The sequence below is a fragment of the Vipera ursinii genome, assembly GCF_947247035.1.
Source record: "Vipera ursinii genome assembly, chromosome: 5".
NCBI lineage: Eukaryota > Metazoa > Chordata > Lepidosauria > Squamata > Viperidae > Vipera > Vipera ursinii.
The window spans coordinates 85,318,052-85,344,033 of NC_139518.1; the positions used below are offsets into that span (position 1 = coordinate 85,318,052).

The window sequence follows — 25,982 nt, forward strand, 5'->3', positions numbered from 1 at the left end:
TGACGTCACACGACGTATCGGAACTTTTTCCCATTGCCGAAAATGGGATGGGCATGGTTTCTCCGTGACGCTCCGGCCCGTGTGCCGGCAGTTTGACACCCCTGTTCTAGTGCTTTGGAGAATAATTTGACCCCCTTTTCTTTGTGGCAGCCCCTCATATAATGGAACACTGCTATCATGTCATCCATTTCTTCTTTTCTTTAGACTTGACAAACCCAAGTCCTGTAGCCGTTCTTTGTATGTTTTAGTCTCCAGGCCTTTGATCATGTTAGTTGCTCTTCTCTGAACTTTTTCTAAGGTCTCAACATTTATTTATTTATTTTGTAGTATGGTGACCAAAATTGTTCACAGTATTCCAGGTGTGGACTCACTAGGGTTTTATAAAGCAGTACTAGTACTTCGCATGATCTTGATGGATATTATGCACTTCAGCTTTTTTTTAAAGGTAAACTAGGTAAAATCATCAGTGCTAGAAGGAAGTACAGTAATGTACTCATGATATTATCTAGTTTTGTAATGAAAGGTCCGCAAGAAATCCATCAAGCTCAGAGAGCACCAAGGACCTTGCAATTGGGGGAGTTTATAGATAGGTCCTTAGATTAAAAAAATTAGCTCGTTCTTTAGGATTCAGTCAGATAAGGCTATTACTATGCAACATTTTAGATCTTAGTTAAGAGCTTTTTTAAAAAAAAATCACTTGTACACTTTAATTGTAAGGCAATTGTTTGTGAGACAGATATTTTTAATTCCACTAATTTAGCTATTTATATTGAAATCATGCCTATACTGAAGTCTAGTCAAGTGGCAGTTAAATAATTTGGCATGTTTTAATCTGCCTTTGGAAAGCCAAAGAGAATGTGAGAGAATACCAAAGAGGGTTTATGTGTGTCTGTGTATGTTTTACAATCAGAATTTAAGAGAACAAAGGAGTTTAGGAAAGTAATGCTGTTTAACAATAACAATAACAATGTTCTCATTTCCTGTCTTATTTTCACTGTAGGTTTATCAACTGCCTTTTAGGTTTATGTTAGATATTTGTTATATCTCCTTTGCCTCCTTTCTGTGTAAATCAAAGAGGCATTTTAACTGTTAAATGTTAATTGTAATGTTTTTTTTTTAATTTGAATGGTGAATTATGGTGTAGTATGAATGTTTCTATGAGATATAGTTATTGTTTCTTTCTGGGCTGTTTCAAACAAGACAAAATAAATAGGCTCCAATTTATAGCAAGTTGTAGGCATAGTGGCTTCTGCTGTCTTAGTGAAACAAGCAATAGAGTGTGGACAACAAAATGGTAACCAGAAGGTGAAGAATGTTGGAAAATAAGTACTACTGCAGTGCAACATAGCTCAAATTAACCAAGCAGAAAAGGCAACAGAGATAATTACATTATTCCAAATACAGCACAGAGAGAGGTTAATTTGAAGGATCTGCCAGAACTGGGCTCACTTTGAGAGAGAATCTGATGGACTGCAAGTAACTGAAAAAAATAATAGATACTGTTACCATACAAGCTTAGAAAGAATTTCAATTTTCAACAGGTACCTACAAAAGAGAGTCACCCAATTGCAGAGATGGCAAGTGGGACACTAGTGAGAAGGGAAGTAAGGCAGTTTGCCCTCCCAATTCAACTTGCAGTGTGTTTCATATGTAGAGGTAGGAAGATCAGAAGGTGGTTGACAGACGAGAAACATCTATTGGGAGAACTCACAACTGAGCAGGACAAAGTGGAAAAAGAGCCAAGTCCCCCCTGTTCTTAGTAGAATACGCACACTCAACACTTCCATGACAGTTTTGGAAATTACCATAAAAGATGAATCTTCAGAAGCAACAGTAGATAAGGCTGGGGAAGACTTAAGGCTCAAGGAAGAAAGATACATACCAAATCAGGGGTCTTCAAACTTGGCCCTTTTATGACTTGTGGACTTCAAGTCCCAGAATTCCTCAGCAAGGCACGCTGGCTGAGGAATTTGGGGAGTTGAAGTCACAAGTCATAAAAGGGCCAAGTTTGAAGACCCCTGTACTAAACAAACTGACAAGGCTGTGAAAAGGAAAACCTAGCATGCAGTCAAAATAAAAGTATTGTTAGGAAAAACTGAAGATGAAATGGAAATATAGACAAGATATAAAACTGCTGAAATGTCTTTGGAGTATGAGAACAAAATAATTTCTGGCAAATTCTCTGAATGTAGTGTTAGCAGCTGGCTAGAGCTCAGAGCAAGGTCCCCAACAAATGCTCAATCCCCAGCTTTTCAGCTGATCGGGGAGATCACATGCCACTGTCAAAAAGAGTCCTAGGGTAGTTTTCTCACAGGAAACAAATACTACGTCTTCTTTGTGTGCTTGCAGTGTCAGTTCACAAGCAAGGTGATAAATGTCTTATCCAAAATGGATAAAGAGTTTTGTATCCCAGCCTCAGGCCTGACAGCTGTGGTACAATAATAAAATTAAAGTTTGCCTGCGTATTATTTCATTTGGTTTAAATGTTCTAAGGATGAATAATGTGGAGAGGAGAGAGATCTCTGGTTTGCCTCTGTTTAATGAAATGGTAACTGCCCTTGCTCACTGGTTTCACTTCAGTTGATGATTTTTCTCTTTACAAGAAGAGACACTGAGGTTTCTTTTAATCATCCCATCAGCGGGGTTTTTCTTAATTGCACAACAAAATGAGCTATGAAATCCTAAATGGAAATGGTCAGCCTTCCTAAGGCCTTTAATTCTTGTTTTACAAGCTAAGAAATAGGTATAATGACACTCTTTTCATTAATATATTCCTTTCTACTAGCTTGTCACAGCAGTTTCATGCTGATCACTTATGTAAGCTTGAGGGGGGGAAAAATCAGAGCTCTGTTAGCTGTTAATAGAAACTTTAAATTATGTCTTTCTACTTACCCTAACTAAAATGTTCTCCTTTCTTTGAAGGCTTAAACAGCCTCCCTTGCTAATAAAAGATAATGGTTATGTAAATAAATTAACTAAAATTGCCAATCAATCTCTGAAAATTATTTTCCCCATATACACTCAAAGTCAGTACTGCATACTGTCGATTAAGTTATATAAAATATAAGAAACATATATTGTGTTCAAATATATTTCAATTTTTGAAATAATGTTCAAATTATTTCTAGTTTTCATAAGCATTCCATAAGAATATTTTTCTAGCTCGTCCTCCTCCTCCTTTTCATTCCCTTGTTTTCCCTCCTCTTATCTTTGATGTACTCTTCTACTCCATGGGAGAAGATAACTAAAATGGTAAAGTTAAACTAAGCTTTAATTGCCCTTCTTAATGAATGCTGTAGTAATTGTCCTGTTTTTCTGTCATAAAATATTTTTACTACTTAGCCGGATAAAAGCAATGAGACAAATGAATTTCAATTTATATCTTATATTCTGTCTGTAGTGAGCCCTGTAGGTAATTTACTAGATTCTAAAAGGATTACAAGTCAAATAAGCCACTTTTTAAAATCTTTCACTATGTCTGTGGTAATAAGTATGAATCCTAAAATGGGACATTTTGAGGTCAGGAGGAAGAGTAATTTTGAATTAAATGGAAGCAGCCTCTTCTTTATCATAAGAAAAACAAAGAGTGGGCCTTAGGTCATGCAACCTTGGAGTAGGTTTCTAATTTCTCCATTTAATCTAATGAAAGAGAATTCAAAATAGATTATTTACTAAACTGAAAAATTCCAGCCAAGCTAATCTCATCTACAAATTCTGTTCTGGCCTCCATGAGCTAGCAGACCTAGATTGAAGACAAGTGGCAAGATATTTTCATCCTACTATTTTGAGTAGCCAGGGAGCCTGTATTATACATATTCCTCCAGTTCAATAGATAGTAGCAGGTTTTTATTCTTGTTTACTCTCTCTCCTGCTGTGGACATATGCTATATACCATCCATCATTTACCTGTGTATGTACCTCGGACAAAACACGAATCAAAGTCAACATTGATTAAACTTAGGAGATTCGGACAAGTTTTGGTTTCAATGAACTTGCAGCCAAAGTAACAGAAACTGGTTCCAAGGGTCAACATGGGGATCAAAGCTATGAAAAGAAGTGTTTATTCCCCTTTTCATTTTTAATGTGTTGGATTTCTTTTTTTTCCATTCCCCTAGCTGTCCATAAGTGGGGAAATGCAAGCAAGAAGAGTGATAAATCTAGCTTTCATCCAGGGTGTACTTTTATAATGGACCTTTTTTTTACTTTAGGAAACTCAGAAAAGAATTCTGGCTCTTCAGACAGAAAATATGAAGATATTTGTACTTCAACGTTTTGAGAGTTGGTGTTGCTGGCTCCCTTGGTTATCTAATTGCACACTCATTATTTCTTTGAAGTGTTCCTGCATCCAGTTTTTGTACTTGCAATAGCACCTGCCTTTTATTTTTGCTCTTTCCTTCACCCCTCACTGTTTTGACATCACATTTGATATTATCTATAGTTTTATCTGTAGGTCATTCTGTGTCATACGTACAAATCCCATAGATGTGGAAATGGCTAGATCGTTTTTCCTAGGTCTTCAGAGTTCTTTCCTTCATTGAAAGCAAGAAGAGAGCTGCTATTAACTCTAGAGCGTAAATTACGTTGTTTGTTATTTTGGTACAAACTGAATAAAAAATAATTTTAGTATCTCAAGCACCGTTCATAATCAAGGGACTGTTGCATCCATTTCAATGAAATCCAATTGCCTCTATCGATTATAAAGGTTATCATGAAAACTGCCACATCAGTTTTCAGTTTTCTGGGGAATTCTGGGAGTTGAAATCCAAAGGACTTAAAAGTTGCCAAGGTCGGACACATTTGCTGTACAGGCTAGCTGCAATGGCTTTCTAGACTGTGGTTAGCAGTGGTGCAACTCAGCTCATCAGCAAGGTACCAAGTAAGGAGACACTGGACAGTTTAAAAAGCTGTCTTCATGAACAGGTATGTATAGTGATTTGCTATTGTCATCTGCTTTCAGAATGTTTAGCATCAAGTAGATCTGCCACCTCACTAGGCTTCTATCTTTCCTATAAAAGAGAGATACTGCTAGCAGGAGTTATTAAGGTTATTTGTGGACCAATAATTCTTCCAGCTTCCCTTAGTTATTTTATAACACAAGCATTTTTTTTTTACTTACTTACATACAGTATTACCTGTTTGCTTGCTTGCTCACTTACATATTTTTGAGATTTCAACCGGTGAAGTATATTTGCAATTAAATATAAGATGAAAAATAATTCTTTTCCCCCAAAACATTAAAACTTTTGCATTCTATTTCATCACGCTTTTATAACTTCTCTTTCTCTCTTTCTCTGACTTTGATTTAAAGGAAAATGATTAACATTATTTTCAGTTGCTTTATGCCACCGTGCTTTCTCCAGGATCTTTTCTTATATTTTATATGATACCTTTTTCTCGGAATAAGATTTTTAATTTAGAAGTTGCTTTCACAATATGACAGCTTAAATGACATTTAAAAAGAAACAGCCAATAAAATGAAAATCTATATATAATACATTCCCAGCATACTTTCTGCGAATATGCTATTTAGCAGAAAATGCACTCTTTGATCTTCTCTTTTTTTGGTTTAAACCATTCAAAGTCAGTACAATGCCCATAAGGCAATAAGAAGATATGTTTTGGATGAATATATAACACTATAGTAAATTCAAAGATATCAGTTGATTCTTAACAGAAATTATTTATTTACTTGTGGAAGGGGTCGATCTTTCAGCTCTATAGATTTCAACTTTTTCCTTGTTGGGAATTAAGAATTGTGCATGCACACATTGATGCCTCTGTGATGTTTACAAGAAGAAAAGTACAAACAAATAAAAACAAGATGAGGTTAGAACAAAATAGACATTACAATTGTTATGAAAAGCTGTAATCGTTCAAAGTCATAACTGGAAAAGCTGGAAATAGACGTTTTTTCTTGACATTTGGCAAAAATAGAAGAGACAATATCTGGCAAGGAGTTTCTGCTGCCTGTGCTTTCCCCCAATCCTTATTTTCCATCTTCTGCCAAATGGTCTGAAGAGGAGGAGGTTCCTGTCGCCTCTCTTCTCCACCTATACAGATCTTGTCTTTTCATTCTTTCCTCCATCAGTGTGATTTTTTTCCTCCATTCCTTTTTATCCAGAAAATTAATCTTGAGTGGAGACACCAAACACTGAAATATATCTTGAGGAAAGGGTGTCCAATCTTGGCAACTTTAAGACCCATGGAGTTCAACTCCCAGAGAGAAAAATGTTCTATTGAAAACCAGGTGAAATCTGGAATCAATTTAAAATCAATTACTTTGCAATGATTGCCGCCAGGTTTTTTTTCCTAGACTTCGGATGGAATATTGCCAACCTAATTCTCCACAGTGACAATACAATCAACTCAAGCATGTCTCAGAGTTCTGTATGAACCAGCAGATTTGGCTGCTTCTAGGAAACCAGAGGTGCTTTCATTCCAATGGAATTAATCTCTAAAACTAAATCCACACCATATTTGTATCAAAAACTAAAGGATATTTTCAGAGTTGGTATTAGTCACATTTAGAGTTTATGGGCAAAAAAAGTAGAACAATTGAGTATCGATGATTGCAGGTCTTAAAAATATTAAATTGTTTTCACTGGTTTTAAAATTAAAATTGATTCATCAAAATAATTTGAGTTTACATCGCTGAACTGGCAGATGTGTGGGGAGATCGCTCCCTCCACCGCCCGGTTTTCTCCTGCCGGGGGACCCTGAAGAGGGTTAGAAGTCACCTTGTAGGGGCGATGAGCATGAAGAGGACCCCTGAGTGATGGTGGAATGGCGGCAGCCCTCCTGCTTGATCTGGGGCAACTCTTCGAACTGATGGGGAAAAGATCGGCCGTTTATGGCCCATCATCAAGCTGCTGACAGCCAAGGCCAAGCACTTTGAAAGCAACGTGGGAAACTTGGGTTTTACTTTCTTTCTACCCCAAGTACCTTTCTTGTTGAAAGCATTTTGAAAATTTATCCCCTTTTGAGGAGAGACGGAAGGGAACTCCATTACCCCATCCTCTAAAATGGTGGCTCCTGCTTACTCAGGGAAAACAAAGCTTTGAAAAGATTAACTTACCACAATTGGATATCTGTCTTCTGTTTGGAACTTGGGGACCCAAAAAGTTCCTATGCTCACTGGAATCTGCTATTTTGCTTTATTTGCAAAAATCTATCTATGAGAGACTTAATTTTGAGAGACCAGCTGGGTAATGCAATTGGTAGGAACGGTGGAGGTGAACACTTACTGACTCTTGTTTAATAAATAGCCTTCACTAGAAAGACCATCTCTAACTATGTCAGAAATGGAGGAGGATCAACAAAAGATCTTGGATATGCTAAGAGTTATACTTGAAATCATCTTGGCAAACACTGAAAAACTCAAAGCTAATTTGAAATACAAAGGCGCCAGCTTACCTCCAGAAAACGAAATGCTGATTGCAGCTAGAAAATGATTAACTCAAAAAACAACAGGAGTGGAACAAGTGGATAACAAAACAGGCTTTACAGAACAACAAGCACAGTCTACTGAAAATCCATACAACGAAACAATAATTCCAAAACTGGAAATGACCTTCTATGCAAACCAGAAGAAATTTGAGGGGGAAAAAGACCAGATTGAATTGAAGACAACTATATCAGAACAAAGACAGGGATCTGGGATATCAGGGTGACAGCCAAATGATTATAAATGGGCCAGATTTTTCAGAAAAGATGGTCTCCCTTAATTCAAATAGTACATACAAGAATGAAGGGAGATCTATCTGATGATTTAAAAACATTGGTATGGAAGCCTGGTTGGCAAAAGAAGAAAGCTAGAATTAGGTTGAAAAACTGGGGCCTTTTGATTTATTAGAGAGGACCCTAAACTGTCAGCTAGTGGGCTAAAGGGAGATTTTGAGAAAAAGGGAAATTTGATTACTAGAGTTAAAATAGTTGGAAAATAGCAAAAAAAAGTTTAATTTGCTTAATATTGAAGATTTAGATGTACAAGGGAAATGTAAACTAACTATTAGAAAATAGGTTTGAATTATTGACTAGCCCAGAGAATATAGATGATGGATTTGAGCTAATAAAGGACACTCTGTTATCAAGGTGGTGATGTATTAGGGTGGGAAGTAGAAAATGTTTATGAAATAGAATATGAATATAGTTAAGTAACTAATATGTGTATTTTATATATTATAATTTTTATGAAATGAGATAAAGGAAATTTGGGTTACCCGAAAGTTAAATACTATGGATATTAAAGATCATACTGGAAATATGTAATTAAAAATTAAAATTAGGTAAAATTTAATAACAGGACATTGATTGTTCATCGAGATTTATTAAGATATGTATAAGCAAAACAAAAATGTATTTATAACTGTGATAATGAAGTTTAAACTAAGTTTTGATACAATTAGAAATTTGTTAGCTTAAATATGAAATAGCAAATGTTAAGCGAAACAGAGAAAAAAAAATTGATGTTGTAACCTGAGATACCTACCAAAGATTGTATTACTGAACTATTGTTCAACCCAATTACCACATTGCCTTCTAAATACGTATATGTAAAAGTGGAAAATAAATAAAATATCTTTAAAAAAATGTGAGTTTATGGACACTTCAGAATGGATGGACATGAGTATTTTTGTTGGTGATATAAACAATTTGAGCAATCATTGATTCAAAGGATGTGGTCTTATGAGCCACTGGTATTATTCTGCAATAATATGAATATACAAAACATTTATGGGAAATGGTTTAATGTTAAAGGTCTTAATGTTGGGCTAAAGGTTGACTCAGCCTTCCATCCTTCCGAGGTAGGTAAAATGAGGACCCAGATTGTTGGGGGCAATAAGCTGACTTTGTAATAATGCCGCTTGGGGGGGGGGGGCGAAAGCCCTAATAAGCAGGCATATACATAGAATGAAGGCTATTGCTAAGCACATTTGATTTGTGCTTAGATTGTAAGCCGCCCTGAGTCTTCAGAGAAGGGCGGGATATAAATGGGATTAAAATAAATAAAAATAAAAATAAAAATAAATTATATTGAAAAAAATTGAGATTTGAAGAATTATGAGAAATCAATATGTTGGGTATTGATAAGACAATTATTTTAAGTATTATTCCCAATTCTAAGGACTGAATTCGAGACATGTAAATTATCTAATTTAAAAACAGGCTTGTTTGAAAATGAAATGATCTATTCTAACCAAACTTATTTTACAGGATTATTTTCAGCAAAGTAATTGGCTGCTGGAAATTCAAGCTCTAATGTTTGCTTTTAAACACAGCAGAGAAAAGAAAATTATTAATTCTTTCCTCTGAGGGAATGAAAGGAATGGCTAAAACCAAACCTTAATTCAATATGCTTTGAAGACCAGTCATTTATTAAAAATACTGTTTTAAAAATAAAGGCTTGAGAAGGGGCAACTCCTCACATTTTTTTCTCTCTTCATTTTGGAGTTAATCAATTCTGGACATAAGCAAGGGTTAGTGGTATCACTGATTTGCCAGGATTTAAGACTATGCACTCTCAACATAGATTTTTTTTAAGATATAATTTTTACTAAAAGAAAGCTTTACATAACTTATTATTTCCAAAGTAAAAGTAGAAAAAAATAAAGAAATATGAAAAAATAAAACTGAAAGATAACAAAAGAGGGGGAACATATTTAAAGAAGTGACTTGTTATCTTCTTTGCAGCTGTGCAAACACAGACATTACCATTCCTCCCTCCCAAATGATATCTTTTAATTCCCTTCTACCCATAAACATTTTTAACCAATAAAGCCTGGAATCATCCATTCATGTTTATCCATTTTCAGCAAAAAGTCCATAAGGGTTTCCACTCTGTTTTAAAAGTATTTTTTGTCAAATAAATCAGTTTAGCCATCAAATAAACCAGTTTAGCCATTTCTGCAAGGTCTTCCATCTTCACAATCCATTCCTTATACTGTAAGTATTTCTATATCCTCCCATCTTTGTGCTTATAATAACCATGGTGCAGTTGCCATTATATAAAGCCAATATCCATGAGCCTTTTTTAAGCTGATTGTCCGTAAGTCCTAATCTATTTCCCACATTGCATATTTGATGCATACCAGGCAACCCATTTTTCTATAGCAGAAGTCCAGTTGCTTCTGATTATTAATTTTTAAAATTCTCTGCATCACCATATATCTAGTTCACATTTTCAACGGTGATTTGAAGTTATACTTCTAGACAATTTCTCTAGTGTCACACATCAATGATACATCATTTTATAAAACTTCCATTTTGATTGGTAAGGCAGTGTGAGTTTCAAATTTTTCATAATAATGCTCGATGCAGATATTGAGCAGGACTTGTACTCCCCCCTCCAAAAAAAAATAATAACCACCTTATTTGGTATCCTTTGACATCACGAGCAAATTTAATATTTTGCCTTCTTTCTTTTCAAAAGGAATATTTGAAATTCCCATTCAGGAATGTCTTTAGCTTTGCCCCTTAAAGAAAATAGAAATATTCACATGCCCTTTCAATGCCCTTTTCAAAGGTAAGGGGTGTTTAGATCATGAGGGGTGTTGAATTTATGATACCTCTTCTGGTCTTTGAGTCATGCAAGATTGGATGAAGAGGTTGCTTCTCTCCTTTTCTAGCAGCTCAGCAAATTTTGTTAAAAGGTTGCCAAATATCCTTCAATTGGTATTGCTCAGAGAAGATTACATAGCAATCTGAATTATTTGTTTTCATTATAGATGCATGAGTGTGTGTAGTTATAACAATTCTCTTCATTTCCTGTTCATCCAGACAACATGTACTAATCTTTGCTAATTTACCTTTCAGAAGTTGATTTAAAGTATGTTTATAGATCAGGGGGTCTTCAAACTTGGCCCTTTAATAATGACTTGTGGATTTCAACTCCCAGAATTCCTCAGCCAGCCTGGCTGAAGAATTCTGGGAGTTGAAGTCCACAAGTCATAAGGGCCAAGTTTGAAGACCCCTGCTATAGATAGATTGTAGGCCACCTTGGGAATCAGAGCCATCAGACATGCAATAGATAAAATCTGATCGCCTGGTTGCAGCCTCTACCTTGATTTTGTGACATCAACCCTTGCAGATACATCTCCTGTTTTCAAAAGCAACAGAGACATTATTAGAGGACTAAAAGAAATTGTATTCTCATATTTATTCTAAGACTGTACCAGATGTTTAATATTCATTATATATATATATTGTTTTAATTAAAGGGGCAAAGGACCACTGAAGAATACCTCAGATGTGATTAATGCAGCTAAAATGATCTCAGAGTCAGGATCTCGGATGGATGTGCTTGCAAGGCTCATTTCTAATCAGGTAAGATAACAGAGAGAGCATAAAATGTGTTGTGTTACAATTAACCCCATGCTCCAAATACTATTGTATTTTTTATTTTCTTTGTCAAGGTGCCTGTTTTCTTTGTCAAGTAGATTCCTAAGAATTTACTACAGCTGACAATATATTGCAGAATGGATTATTAAACCAGAGCCACATGCACTAGCTAATTATTTCTGACCATTCTAAAATTATATTGGTAACTTGAATTTTACACCCTATAATTGCCTTCACAATAAAAATCTCTTGTTTCACAGGAATGCTATCATCTTACTTTTTCCAACTAATGGGATTTTTAATAAATAAAAATAAAATAAAAATGCTATAATTTTTTTGTAGTATAGCAAGAATTAAATGCCCTTTTATAATCAGACTTTGCTAAACATAAAATCCTACACAAGACCAAATGAGGTACAATTATTTATTAAACTTGTCTTGGTTTGTTTGCTTATAAAGCAGAAACAAGAGTTTTGCATTCTGTTTAACTTTCTTTGTGACTCCAACACTGTTTTTCATCGTGAAATTTAGCTAAAGGGAAAATGTGCATTACCAAAGCAACAATCAGATAAATGAATATTGAATCCAGGCCAAGAAAAAGCCTACGGAAAATGCCTCAGCTTCCCTCCTCCTAATTCACATGAAGATAAACAGCAGAGCAAGGAAGCACATTTAGACTTGCAAGATTTGGTTACTATAAACATCATAACAAAAGTAGCCTTAGGTCTACACAGTCTCTGTTTCTTAGTCCAGTCTACCTGTTTGGGCTGACAAAACATAAAGAATGCGATAAGATTAAAAAAAACAAAGGAGAAGATAAGGGCGCCATTTTGCGGCGTGGAGATATTCCTTCCCCTCCGGAATGGCAGCAGTGGCTGGGGATTATGGCAGCCCGAAGATCAGCCGCGGCTGCGTTTTAATGTCCAGTTGGAGGTTGAAAGCAGGGCGCAGGGTTTTTGGGTTTTTTTGGCATGGTGCCCCCCCCTTTCCACAGCAGAAGCAGCGAGGTGACAACAGCGGCCTGGAGTTTGGCTGTGGACGTGGTCTTGGAACTATAGCTGTGGTGTTTTGACCTGGGTCCTTTCTGCTAATCTGCTCATCTTTAATTTTTTATATTTTTTATTTATTTTTTTATTTTTATTTTTAATCCCATTTATATCCCGCCCTTCTTTGAAGACTCAGGGCGGCTTACAATTTAAAGCACAAATCAATGTGCTTAGCAATAGCCTTCATTCTATGTATATGCCTGCTTATTAGGGCTTTCATGGGGGGCGCCCATGCGGCATTATTACAAAGTCAGCTGATTGCCCACAACAATCTGGGTCCTCATTTTATGCTGATTATTTGGATATGGTTTATGCCCCTGCTCCTGTGACTTCCCTACTGATAGTCCGGAATGGACCTGGGACCTGACCACGGTGAGAGGGCGGTTCTGGATTGGTCATCAACCACCCCACTAGTGTGAGAGACCAGTTGGGGTAGGTTTATCCCAGTAGCCCATACTCTGTCCACCCCAGGTTGGATGCCCAGCTGTAGTGAGAGGGCGGTTGGGCTTTCTTTGCCTGGTTCCGGCTCAGGTGAGAGCGGAGCCGGATTGGTGGACCTGAGTTACTTTCCGAACTCAATATCAATGTCATCTTGATATTATTTTAATACCATCTGACTACCCATTTGTTAACAACTGCCCTATGTGGATATTTGTTATTATTATATGGCTCGTTTGCGCTACTCCAGTGCTGACCTGTATGCCCTCAGGAGGACACCTCCCTCCTGGTTACGACCTGCCGCCTTTTCCTCCAATCCCCTTAAGGCCGGGCCCAATTGTTGGGACCCCGAGAAGTGGTTGGGCATAGATAGGGGCCTCTGGTGGAGAAATATTAAGAGGCCCCTAATATGTTTTCTAGCCGGCTGTTTTAAAGGGTTAGGGAGGGGGGAATGGTAGGGTTGGGAGGGAATTGGGGTGTACCCCACCAACCGGTCATCAGTCCAGGCCTGAAATGGTTCCCGGCGAGATGAGGTTGGGGTTGGGGTCTCCTGGTTTCCCTGGCATTGGGGTGGGGTTTCAAATCCCCACGACGATTGGGAACGGCAGCAGGCGGTTACATGGAGGGCCATATCAACACCTGGGATCGCGCCCCCACTGTCTTCAAGCGGTGGCATGCTCCGACCCTCCATTTGGTACCCATTTATCTGGGGGTGAGAGGGATCAGGCCCCTGAGCTCAGGCTGGTGTACTTTAATGCCAGATCCGTTGTGAACAAGGTTCCCCTCGTCCGTGATTTGATTGAGGAGGAACACACGGATCTGGCATGCATTACAGAAACTGGTTGGGCTCAGAGGGAGGTGTCCCTCTGACTGAGCTTTGCCCTCCAGGTTTCTGTGTGTTACATCGGCCATGGGCTCAGGGCAGGGGCGGTGGGGTGGTGGTCGTTATACGGGAGACCTTATGTCCGCGGGAGACCACTATTGTACAGATAGGCGGGAGTGAATCCCTCCTCCTAAGGTGTGGTCCTGGGGCTCAGTTGGGCTTGTTGCTAACATACCTGGCGCCCAGCTGTGTAGCAACGGCCCTGCCCGAGCTTCTTGGCGCCCTCTCAGGGTTGACGGTTGAGTTTCCCAGGCTTATAGTTCTGGGTGACTTTAACCTGCCTTCTCTGGGAGGGTCGTCTGAGTTGGCCCGGGAGTTCATGGCCTCCATGACAGCCATGGACCTGACCCAAGTAATTCAGGGTCCGACTCATGGGGGAGGACACACACTCAACCTCATTTTCTTATCTGGGCAGTGGTTTGATGATCTGGGAGGGGGCTCGCCAACTATTGTCCCCCTGTCATGGTCCGATCATCACCTCCTGCAGTTGGTCTTCCACTATGCCACCCCCCGCTGCTTGGCTGCGGAACCAACCAGGTGGTTCTGCCCCAGGCGCCTAATGGATCCGGAACGGTTCCAGACGGCGCTTGGATCTATACCTATCCCCCTCCCTCACAGCCTGGCCGACGCCTTGGTGGATGCCTGGGAAAGGGCTGCCACCGAGGTGCTCAACCGTGTTGTACCCTTGCGACCCCTGACCCGGTGCAGATCCCGGTGGGCTCCATGGTTTTCTGTGGAGCTCCGGGAGATGAAGCGTCGGAGACAAGGTCTAGAGAGCTGTTGGAGATCCAGCCGGTCTGAGTCTGACCGGTTGCAGTTAAGAACCTTTACGAGGTCTTATCTCGCGGCGATGAGGACAGCGAAGTCTAATTACTTAGCTGCCCTCATCGCGTCCGCAGATAATCGCCTGGCCACCCTGTTTAGGGTGACTCACTCCCTCCTTAATCAGGAGGTGAAGGAGGAGCCCTTGCAGGGGTGAGCCGAGGAGTTTAGCTATCATCTGACGGACAAAATCACTCAGATTCCAGCCAGTTTGGATTCTGACTGGGCAGAGACTGACGGGGAGGAATCGAGCGGTCTAGAGAATGTTACCTGGAGTGAATTCGATCCTGTGACCCCAGATGAGGTGGACAGGATCATGAGGAGACTGAGTTCTGCCATGTGTTTATTGGACCCGTGCCCCTCCTGGCTGGTATATGCAGCCCGGGAGGAGACACGAGGCTGGTTCCAGGCAGTAATAACTGCTTCTTTGAGGGAGGGTACCTTCCCTGCTGCCTTGAAGGAGGCGGTGGTAAGGCCCCTCCTCAAGAAGCCTGCCCTGGACCCGGCTATTTTGAACAACTATCGTCCGGTCTCCAACCTTCGCTTTCTTGAGAAGGTGGTTGAGAGTGTGGTGGCACTTCAGCTCCCTCTGTTCCTGGAGGAAACTGATTATCTGGACCCATACTAATCGGGCTTCAGGACCAGGTACAGCACGGAGACGACATTGGTTGCACTGGTGAATGATCTCTGCCGGGCTCGGGACAGGGGTTGTTCCTCTGTCCTAGTCCTATTAGACCTCTCAGCGGCTTTTGATACCATCGACCATGGTATACTACTGCGGCATCTCAGGGGGTTGGGAGTGGGGGGCACTGTTTTACAGTGGTTCTCCTCCTACCTCCTGGGCCGCTCGCAGTCGGTGTTCACGGGAGGGCAGAGGTCCGCCCTGAGGCCTCTCGTTTGTGGAGTTCCTCAGGGGTCGGTCCTCTCTCCCCTCTTGTTCAACATCTATATGAAGTCACTGGGTGAGCTCATTCGTGGTTTTGGGGTGGGGTATCATCAGTATGCTGATGATACCCAGCTTTTTCTTTCCACCCCGAACCAACCCAGTGATGCCCTCGACGTGATGTCCCATTGCCTGGAGGCGGTCCGGGTTTGGATGGGGAGAAACAGGCTTCGTCTCAATCCTGCCAAGACTGAGTGGCTGTGCATACTGGCATCTTGGACTAACCAGTCTTTTCCATCGTTAACTATGGGGGGTGAGTTGTTACCCCCCCTTGATAGGGCCTGCAACTTGGGCGCCCTCTTGGATTCACGGCTCAGTTTGGAAGATCATATAGGAGCTGTGGCCAGGGGGGGTTTTGCCCAGGTTCGCCTGGTGCGCCAGTTACGGCCCTATCTGGACCGAGATGCCCTACGCACAGTCACCCATGCGCTCGTGACCTCCCGGATAGACTACTGCAATGCTCTCTACATGGGGCTGCCCCTGAGGACCACTCGGAGGCTTCAGCTGGTGCAGAATGCAGCCACGCGAGTTGTGATGGGAGTCTCCCGATACTGCCATGTAACACCTCTTCTCCGCGAGCTGCATTGGGTTCCAGTTGCCCTCCGGGTGAGATTCAAGGTGCTGGTGATGACCTATAAAGCCCTAAATGGCATGGGCCTGGATTATCTAAGGGAGCACCTGCTGCCAGCGTCAATTTCCCATTGTCCTCCTCAGGATACCACCGGTCAAGGATTGTCGACGAGCGATCCCCAGGGGGAGGGCGTTCTCTGTGGGCGCGCCTGTCCTATGGAATCAACTGCCAATGGAACTCCGGAGTGCCCCCGACCTTCGTTCATTTCGCCGGGATCTAAAAACCTGGCTCTTTGAGCTATCTGGTCTGGACTGAGGGGTTTAATGTTTTTAAATTGTGATTTTAATTTTGCAGCTAGACTTAATTTAATTTAATTTTAATTTTATATTGTATTGTTTTTAAATTTTGCCTTGTAAACTGCCCCGAGTCCTTTGGGAGTAGGGCGGTATATCAACTGAATAAATAAATAAATAAATAAGTTAGCAGTATGGATAGTTCATATTGTATAGGTTTTCTGACAACAAGTCAAAGCATTGTTCCTTTGTAGATTTAGCCCTTCTGTTAACTGAATTGTGCCTTTGATGCTGTTGGGTTTCTTTGGTTGTTGTTGACTTTGGTTATCCATATATATTTTTAGTGCACATCTTTGGACTTGGGTAGATCTCCTCCAGAGTCCATTTGGACTGGATTGGGCAATTAGCATTGTTAAATAAATAAGTAAATAAATATCATTTTGAGTATGTTCTTACTAAAGACAAAAAAGTTCATCTGGACTTTAATGGTTCCTCTTGTTTTGTAAATTGTCTGTGTAAAATAAGTTTTATGTGCACATTGTAATAAAGGCCTAGAGTCTTCACAGGTACCTTTACAACCCTGGTCCAGTTGCTTGTTTTGAATTTTGTTTTGGGTTTGTCAAAAACAGATCATTCCAGACAAATCTTATTGCATTCTTTGACCAAGTGACAAAATTAGTGGACCAGAGGAATGCTGTTGATATAATTTACTTGGACTTCATTAAGGCATTTGATAAAGTAGATCACAACCTACTACTTGATAAGATAGATAGAAAAATATGGGTTTTGTAGATGGATTTGTAGCTGGCTGACCGGCCATACTCAGCGTGTGGTCCTCAATGGAACTGCATCTACATGGACGGAAGTGTGTAGTGGGGTGCCCCGGGGCTCTGTCCTGGGCTCAGTGCTCTTCAACAGCTTCATCAATGATTTGGACGAGGGGATAGATCATCAAACTCATCAAATTTGCAGATGACACCAAGCTGGCAGGAATAGCCAACACTCCAGAAGACAGACTTAAGATACAGGAAGATCTGGATAGACTTGAACACTGGGCGCTATCTAAGAAAATGAAATTCAATGGTGAAAAAAGTAAGGTTCTACATTTAGCCAAGAAAAACCAAATGTACAGGTATAGTGTAGGTGGTACCTTGCTCAATAGCAGTAACTTTGAGAGGGATCTTGGAGTCCTAGTGGACAATCACTTAAATATGAGCCAGCAGTGTGCTGCAGCTGCCAAAAAAGCCAACACAGTGCTGGGCTGCATTAACAGAGGGATACAATCAAGATCACATGAAGTATTAATACCACTTTACAATGGCTTGGTAAGGCCACACTTCGAATACTGCATCCAGTACACCACAATGTAAAAAAGACGTTGAGACTCTAGAAAGAGTACAGAGAAAAGCAACAAAGATGATTAGGGGACTGAAGGCTAAAACATATAAGGAATGGTTGCTGGAATTGGGTATGTTGAGTTTAATGAAGAGAAGGACTGGGGGTGACATGATGGCAGTGTTCCAATATCTCAGGGGCTGCCACAAAGAAGAGGGAGTCAAGCTATTCTCCAAAGCACCCAAAGGCAGAACAAGAAGCAATGGATGGAAACTAATCAAGGAGAGAAGCAACCTAGAACTAAGGAGAAACTTCCTGACAGTTAGGACAATTAACCAGTGGAACAGCCTGCCTCCAGAAGCTGTGAATGCTCCAACACTGGAAGTTTTTAAGAAGAGTCTGGACAGCCATCTGTCTGAAATGGTATAGGGTTTCGTGCCTGAGCAAGGGGGTGGATTAGATGACCTCCAAGGTCCCTTTCAACATCATCATCATCATCATCATCATCATCATCATTATTATTATTATTATTATTATTATTATTATTATTATTATTATTATTATTAAGAGCCTTGGTGGAGCAGTGGGCTAATGCCTCCTTAAGTAACACCAGCTGCCTGCAATTAGTGCAGGTTCGCTCAAGGTTGAATCAGACTTCCATCCTTCCGAGGTAGGTAAAATGAGGACCCAGATTGTTGGGGGCAATTAAGCTGACTTTGTAATAATGCTGCTTGGGGTGTGTGTGAAAGCCATAATAAGCAGGCATATACATAGAATGAAGGCTACTGCTAAGCTTGTAAGCTGCCCTGAGTCTTCGGAGAAGGGCGGGATATAAATGGAATTAAAATAAAAATAAAAAAAATAAAATTATTATTATTATTATTATTATTATCATGAAACTCAGTCAACTGAACACTCAAATTGACTGGCACTAATGGTTGACACGAGTTGCTGCCAGCATCCTAGGTATCAACCAGGTATCTCCTTAAAATGTAAGATGTTCCGAGTAGCAGTTTTTTGTAGCTTTGCTGGAGTTATTGCAGGAAGCTGCAATTTTTTGTTGTATTTTGCAAAGTTTTTGGACATAGTTCCCAGTGCCCCAATGACAATGGGTATCACTGTTACACGCTTCATCCGTAATCGCACAGTTTTGATGGCCAGGTCGTAGTATTTCGTATTTTTTTCCAGTTCTTTTTCTTCGACTCTGGCATCTCCTGGTACAGCGATATCAATCAACTGTACGTTTCGGTTCTCTATGACTGCGATATCTGGCATGTTGTGCTATTATTATTATTATTATTATTATTATTATTATTATTATTAATAAAACATGAAGCTCAGCCAACTGAACACTCAAATTGACTAGCACTAATGGTTGACACGGGTTGCTGCCAGCATCCTAGGTATCAACCAGGTATCTCCTTCAAATGTAAGATGTTCCAAGTAGCGCAGGTTTTTGTACCTTTGCTAGAGTTATTGCAGGAAACTGCAATTTCTTGATGTATTTTGCAAAGTTTTTGGACATAGTTCCCAGTTTCCCGATGACAATGGGTATCACTGTTACACCTTTCATCCATAATCGCACAGTTTCGAACGCCAGGTCGTGGTATTTCGCAATTTTTTCCAGTTCTTTTTCTTGAACTCTGGCATCTCCTGGTACAGCGATATCAATCAACTGTACACTTCGGTTCTCTATGACTGCGATATCTGGTGTGTTTTGTTGTTGTTGTTGTTGTTATTACTATGATGATGATGATGATGATGATGATGATGATGATGATGATGATGATAATGATGATGATGATGATGCCTGGCAGAAAACTGAGAGAGCCCAAAGCCGCTTGGCATTGTTCCTGTTTATCTCTCTCCATTATATGCACACTTTCTATAACAACAAGTGTGCCTGGCAGTGAACTGTGAGCTCGGTGCTTTATTATTCTGCAGCTTAAACACATTTTTTTTTCAAATATTTTCTTTATGGTTGGCAAAATGGGAGAGGTAGCTGAATTTTTTAAACTTCTTGCCTAAGCTAATAATGTCATTTCAGTGGAACACAGTTCACGGTACCTTTCAAAGCACAGCTCTGTTAGCCTGAGACCATCTTCCAGTCAACACCTCCATCATAAACCAAGTAAAAAAAACACATTTTTGTTCTCATGTAGCCTCTAATGTGAATGTGTGCCTGAAATAAGCAATCAGTCTGTAATGAAGATTCAGTGTTGCATATCTTTGACCTTTTCCAGTTCATAAAGTAGAACAGTTTCAAGTGAATGACTTTTATTTGGGTTTCATGCCATTTCACACCATCAAAATGTAAAAATGTGAAACCATTGAATTAGGCAATATGGATTGTTGCCTTGGGGGGAGATAGGTTGTGATTTAACACAAGTTCTATCATATAAGACATTTCCTTTAGCAGGATATATTTTAAAGATATACAGGGAAATTACTGTTTAAAGTACAGAGGTCAAACTCACTGCGTCAAGTGACATGTCGCGACATATCATGACTTTTTCTGCATTGCTGTAGCTAGGGCGGGTGCAGTCTCTGCATGATGCAACCGGCCTCGGGCTAGCAGTTTGACACCCCTGGTTTAAAGAAACCTGACTCAAACAGATTCATTACTGTCATGGTAGTTGAATGTGTGGCTCAGAATTGACTTGTTGCATTGTTAGAGTTCTCCAAGCTTGATCTGAGGATTGCAGATGTTTCATTAATCTTCTAGGTGGCATCATCAATGCAGGAGTTTTTGCAGATGTGGGGATTTTATAGTCTTCTGTCTTGCCTGCTTTGAACATACTTGGATAAGTGATTATGTGAGCAGATGTCACTTTGCAATTAATTGACTGATACATAGTTATTGGTAGATTATTTATTCAGCTGCTGAGATGGTGGTTCTATCTTTGCACTGGCTGCTTTCTCTGTGATGGCTAATATTGATATCTGATGGGTGGTATTCTTTTCCTGTGATTGTAGAATGGGTTGATTGTTGCATCATGGGGAGAATGTGGTATGTTGAACTGAGGAATTCAAGCTGGGTCTTTGGTTATGCCTTTTGGTAGGGCCGTCCCAAAGAAAGTAAGTGTATGCTTGGTTGAAGTCTCCTGCTAAAATCCTCTTGCATTTTTCAGTCTGCCTTCTTCTAATATTCCCACTGTTTTCCAATTGAAATAATTAGTGAAATAATTTCACTATAAAGCTGTCATTTGCTTAGAGCAGGGGTCTTCAAACGTGGCCCTTTCATAACTTGTGGACTTCCAGTATTCATCAGCCAGGCACGCTGGCTGAGGAATTCTGGGAGTTGAAGTCCACAGTCATAAAAGGACCAAGTTTGAAGATCCCTGGCTTAGAGTAATAAGGGCTCACGGAATAAACCTGGATTGAAAAGCAAACTACAGATGCATCAAACACCATCTCTCATCCTGCCTTATCACACCAGTGTCTCTTGTTTCAAATCCAGAACTCTACTGGTGAGGTAAGACTGTATCCATATGTTTTGTTTCATATTCACCATTCTCTTATGCTTTCCCAGTGCTTTTTCTCTTTTTCTTGTGGAGGGAAACAAAATTGATCACATAAGGAACTATTTTCCTATAGCACCCATGCATAAAAAGGAGGGGGGAGGATGAAAGGGGAAAGAAGAGAAGGAAGGATGGAAGAGGGAAGGATGGAAGGGCAATAAAGCCTTTGTGTGTACTTGATAGAAAATTGGGAGGGGGGAATGACAGGTGTTAAGGACCAGAGCAGCTGGATCCTCTTTGTACCAGCATCCCATAGCCAGGCACCCTGAGAAATATGCATATTACATCCCCCCCAACACCTCAGAGTTCTCAAAACATCTTGGTGAGCTCCAGCTGGCTGAAAACAGACTGGTAAGGGGGGGGGAAGGGGATGGGCTGGGGGCAAACCTACACCTTATTTTTGAATCCAGTGAATGTGGTAATTTCAGAGCTGGGTTGACTTTGCTGCAACCATCACTCTTAGTAAAAAAAAAAACCTTTGCTTTAACCAAATGGAGTCAAAGGTTTTGTTTCCTAAGGGATCAGATTGGGGCAAGTCTGACACGTACTCTGACTGTGGAAATCCAAATAGAAATCCATGGGAAGCTATACATAGAAAGAGGTTGCTTCCATGTGTAAGTGTCAATAGTAATTTGACAAGTTGACTGTTTGATTTACTCTTTGATACTGTTACATTTTACTGTTTGATGTCTTTTGGCTGTATTTCTCTGTAATATAGAATTGTTTTCTCCTGGGGCTTTAATTTTCCCCAACTTCTATATGAATGGAGAAATCCCACCATAACTTTTGCAGAATCACAGAGCCTTTACCAAATCACTTAAAACAGAGGCCCCCAACCTTGGCCACTTGATGACTTGTGGACTTCAACTCCCAGAATTCCTCAGCCAGCTGACTTAAAATACATTGGAAATCAATGTTTATTCTACATTGTAATTATACTGCCAATTTCTTGTTTTGACTATATTCTTAGATGCTTTCTACCAGTGGTGGGATTCAAATATGTGAACAACCAGTTCTCTGTGTGGATGCCGCTTCTGGGCCTGGGCAACAAAAAATTAGCTACCAGTTCTGCCAAAGTGGTGCGAACCGGGCTGAATCCCACCACTGCTTTTCACCACCTAATAAAGTAAGACATTTGGAAGGACAGCCACAGGCCTTGTTTTCATTGCAAAAACACCAAGGCCCTTTGCTGTTTCAGTTCTTCCTCTCTGAATTGTTGTTATTAAAGCCAAGCCAAAAGACATTAAAATGAAGAATAATTACACTAATAAACTCTTTGTCCTTTTCCTTAGGCTAATAAACTCTCATGATTACCTTGATTGAAAGGCAAGATACAAATGTTCTAATAGCAAAATTATACATAAATCTCCCTTCCTTCATGCCTCAAAGCTGTATTTTGTTATGCAATTTCCATGTCTGAAGCATGGCGTTCTGCTGGCTAGCTCTCGGAGAATTCACGCATGCAATGGTCTGACATGCGTAATTCTTTTATATTTCCCTGCTGCTTTTCCTGTCTCTTTTCTTGTGGAGGGAAGCAAGATTGATTGCACTAGGGACTACCTTCCTACAGCACCTATGTTTTATTACAGGGGTCCCCAACCTTGGCAACTTTAAGACCTGTGGACTTCAACTCCCAGAATTCCTCAGCCAGCTATTATTTTACTTTAAACATAATTCTCATCTCTTGTTCTTTTCATCATACACCATTTGTGCCAGGAGGAAGTTTGATGCCAGAGCACATTATTCACTGTCTCCTGTGATTAGCCCAGAATCACCCAGCCATCTTTCATGCCTAAAGTGGGACTGGGAAGGTTGATTTCCTATTATTGTTTCTGTCTCCTGGATGATGATGATGAAGAAGAAGAAGAAGAAGAAGAAGAAGAAGAAGAAGAAGAAGAAGAAGAAGAAGAAGAAGAAGAAGATAACAACAAGAACAACAACAACAAAGTTGGAAGGGATCTTGGAGATCTTCTAGTCCAACCCCCTGTTCAAGCAAGAAACTCTACCATTTCAAGCAAATGACTGTCCAGTCTCTTCTTTAAAACGTCCACTTTTGGAGCATTCACAGCTTCTGCAGGCAGGTTGTTCCACTGGTTAATTGTTCTAACTGTCAGGAAATTTCTCCTTAGTTCTAGGTTGCTTCTCTCTTTAGTTAGTTTCCATCCGTTCCTTCTTGTCCTGCCTTCAGGTGCTTTGGAGAATAGCTTGATTCCCTCTTCCTTGTGACAACCCCTGAGATATTGGAACACTGCTGTCATGTCACCCCTCATCCTTATCTTCATTAAACTAGACATACCCAATTCCACCAACTGTTCCTTATATGTTTTAGCCTCCAGTCCCCTGATCATCTTTGTTGCTCTTCTCTGTACTCTTTTCTAGAGTCTCAACATCTTTTTTACATCCTGGTGACCAAAACTGGATGCAGTTCTGGATGTTCTGGCAAGTAGTGGTTGAGATCCACATAGATGTTTCTCCTCCATAGGGAACAGCTTGCAATGAATTGCAAATCCAGTCGGTTATGATGTGGCATGTCTGTCAGTTCAGTAATTTACATGGATCCCAATGCAGAATTGCTGGCTACCTTATTTTCCCTCACTGGAAACTTTGTATGAAATATTTTCTCACTTTTTCCGCCGCCCCCCCCCCAGTTCCCCAAACTCAATTATGTACTTAGGGGAAAAAAAACTTTCACACATTAGTGCCTGTTAAAGAAACATCAAACAGTCTTCCTTAATGTTAACTGGAAATCATTTTGGAAAAAAAAGCTGTCACACAGTGTTATAAAAATCCATTTTATGTTTATGCAACAAAACTTGTACAAGTCAGAAAATTAAAAAGCAAATTCTAATTAAGACATTATTTTTATTAGGATTCTGTCTTAGTTCATATCAGTAAATTACCATAAAAAGATTTAAAATATGTTAAGGTGATTGAGACAAATTACAGTAATATGATCATGATAAGTACAATCGGGGCAATAAAGATAGTTGTCTGGCTGTTTAGAATAATATAAATTTGGTTCTGCTTTATGTGAGACCCCACTGAAATCGGTGCTGCAGTCCCATTCATCTAGATAACTATTGCTTTTTTCATATTTTGCTCTGTATTGGATTATGAACATGAATTTTAGTTCTGCAAATTCTGAAATCAGTAGAACGAGGGAAATAATTATCTTTCCTTGGAAAATTGCTGAAGTGAAACTGAAGATTTACTTAATACAGAGATTGAAGTGAGCAGTCATTATTTTTTTCTTAAATAAATAAATAAAGTTAGAGGGATTTTCTATTATTATTCATTTTTACATTTAACATTTTGAATTATAAGTAAGCAGCAAATTTTCTCTTATTTATTGCAGAGTGTTAAATGATAATACCATTTCTCACTTCCAACCGGACAACCTGTGATCTGTTAAGTCTTCTTTTGTCAATATTTCCTTACCTAAAGAGATTAATGGGATAACTCCAATCGGTAGCAAAAAAGCAGTGGGACCAGATCTGACTTCCTGCTAGCTTCCCATTGGCTTTGGTTGTGGGAACCTGGCAGGGAGCTTTGCAAACCATGATCCTATGATCATAGCTGACTTTTGCGGGGCTTAGCAGTCACAAATTCGCAAAATTAACTGGTGTGAAGATCCTTGAAATTTCAATTACATGGGATTAATGGCTCCTGGATTTTCGGCACATTTTGCAACCTAGCAGATTTGAAAAGCCTTGATTCAAAAATTGTTGTTCTAGACCAGGGTAGGCAACCTCAGCTCTTTTATGACTCATGGACTTCAACTCCCAGAAATCCTGAGCCAGCTGGCTCAGGAATTCTGGGAGTTGAAGTCCATGAGTCATAAAAGAGCTGAGGTTGCCTACCCCTGTTCTAGACCTAGGACATACCATTTGGACTAATTGAAGGTTACAAATAGACAGGCAGGTTTTAGTACTTTATAGATCCCAATCACCATAATCCATTTAAAGTTCTTAGTGCCTGCTTCTGTTGTTCATTATAGAAGAACACTGAGATCTTTTTGAATTCCTGCTATTTCATTTCTTCTGTGTTGAATAGTATATTACTGAAGATGGATCTCACCTTATCCAGAGAATAGGATGCTTGTAGTGGTGTAGGAATAGGCTATGAGAGATAAGTTAAGTGCATGGTTAATGCTCCAGGCTGGAAACCAGGCGTCTGTGAGTTCTAATCCTACTTTAGGCACAGACCCAGCTAAGTGACCTTGGCCAGTCATTCCATCTCAACCCTAGGAAGCAGGCAATGGCAAATCACTTCTGAAAAATCTGACCAAGAAAACTGCAGGGACCAGTCCAGGCAGTTGTCAGAAGTCAACACAAACTCAAAGCCACACAGAGAGATAAAGATACACACACACACACACACACACACACAGAGGAATAGGCTAAGTGTAGGTTTCTTTTCTGAAAAATGAAGAAAACAAAGATAAAGTATCTTATGTCCATTGCTGGGGGTGCAAAAAAATTACTTGGGGCAAAGCATCTTAATTCAATGGAGTGTATTACTGTAAAAACATGTACAATGTTTTAGTGACATGAACAATTTTTAGTTCTGCATAATTACTAATAAGGGAAAATGAAGGAAGTAATTGGACAAATATGAGTTTTCTCAAAATAGCTGCATGCTGCATGTCTCTTTATTAAGGATCTTTCAGTCTGGGTAGAGGATCATAATATTCTGTAGGAAATATATATGTAAAATTCTGAATTTTGGATCTCAGTCTGTTCCCAAACTATTCTGCCATAGCCTTTAGAAAATATGGCAGCTCATTACCTAAT

At 39.8% G+C, this 25,982-nt stretch overlaps 1 protein-coding gene across 1 annotated transcript in view; it reads left to right on the forward strand.

Annotated features, from left to right (window-relative positions):
* Nucleotides 1-25,982, forward strand: part of CTNNA3 (catenin alpha 3) — a gene marked incomplete at its 5' end in the record, with an annotated part of 866,777 nt that overhangs the window by 823,749 nt on the left and 17,046 nt on the right. The window contains one exon of the mRNA XM_083364633.1: nt 11,217-11,322. Within this exon, the coding sequence (XP_083220759.1) occupies nt 11,217-11,322 (106 nt within the window). The remainder of the gene's footprint in view (nt 1-11,216; nt 11,323-25,982) is intronic.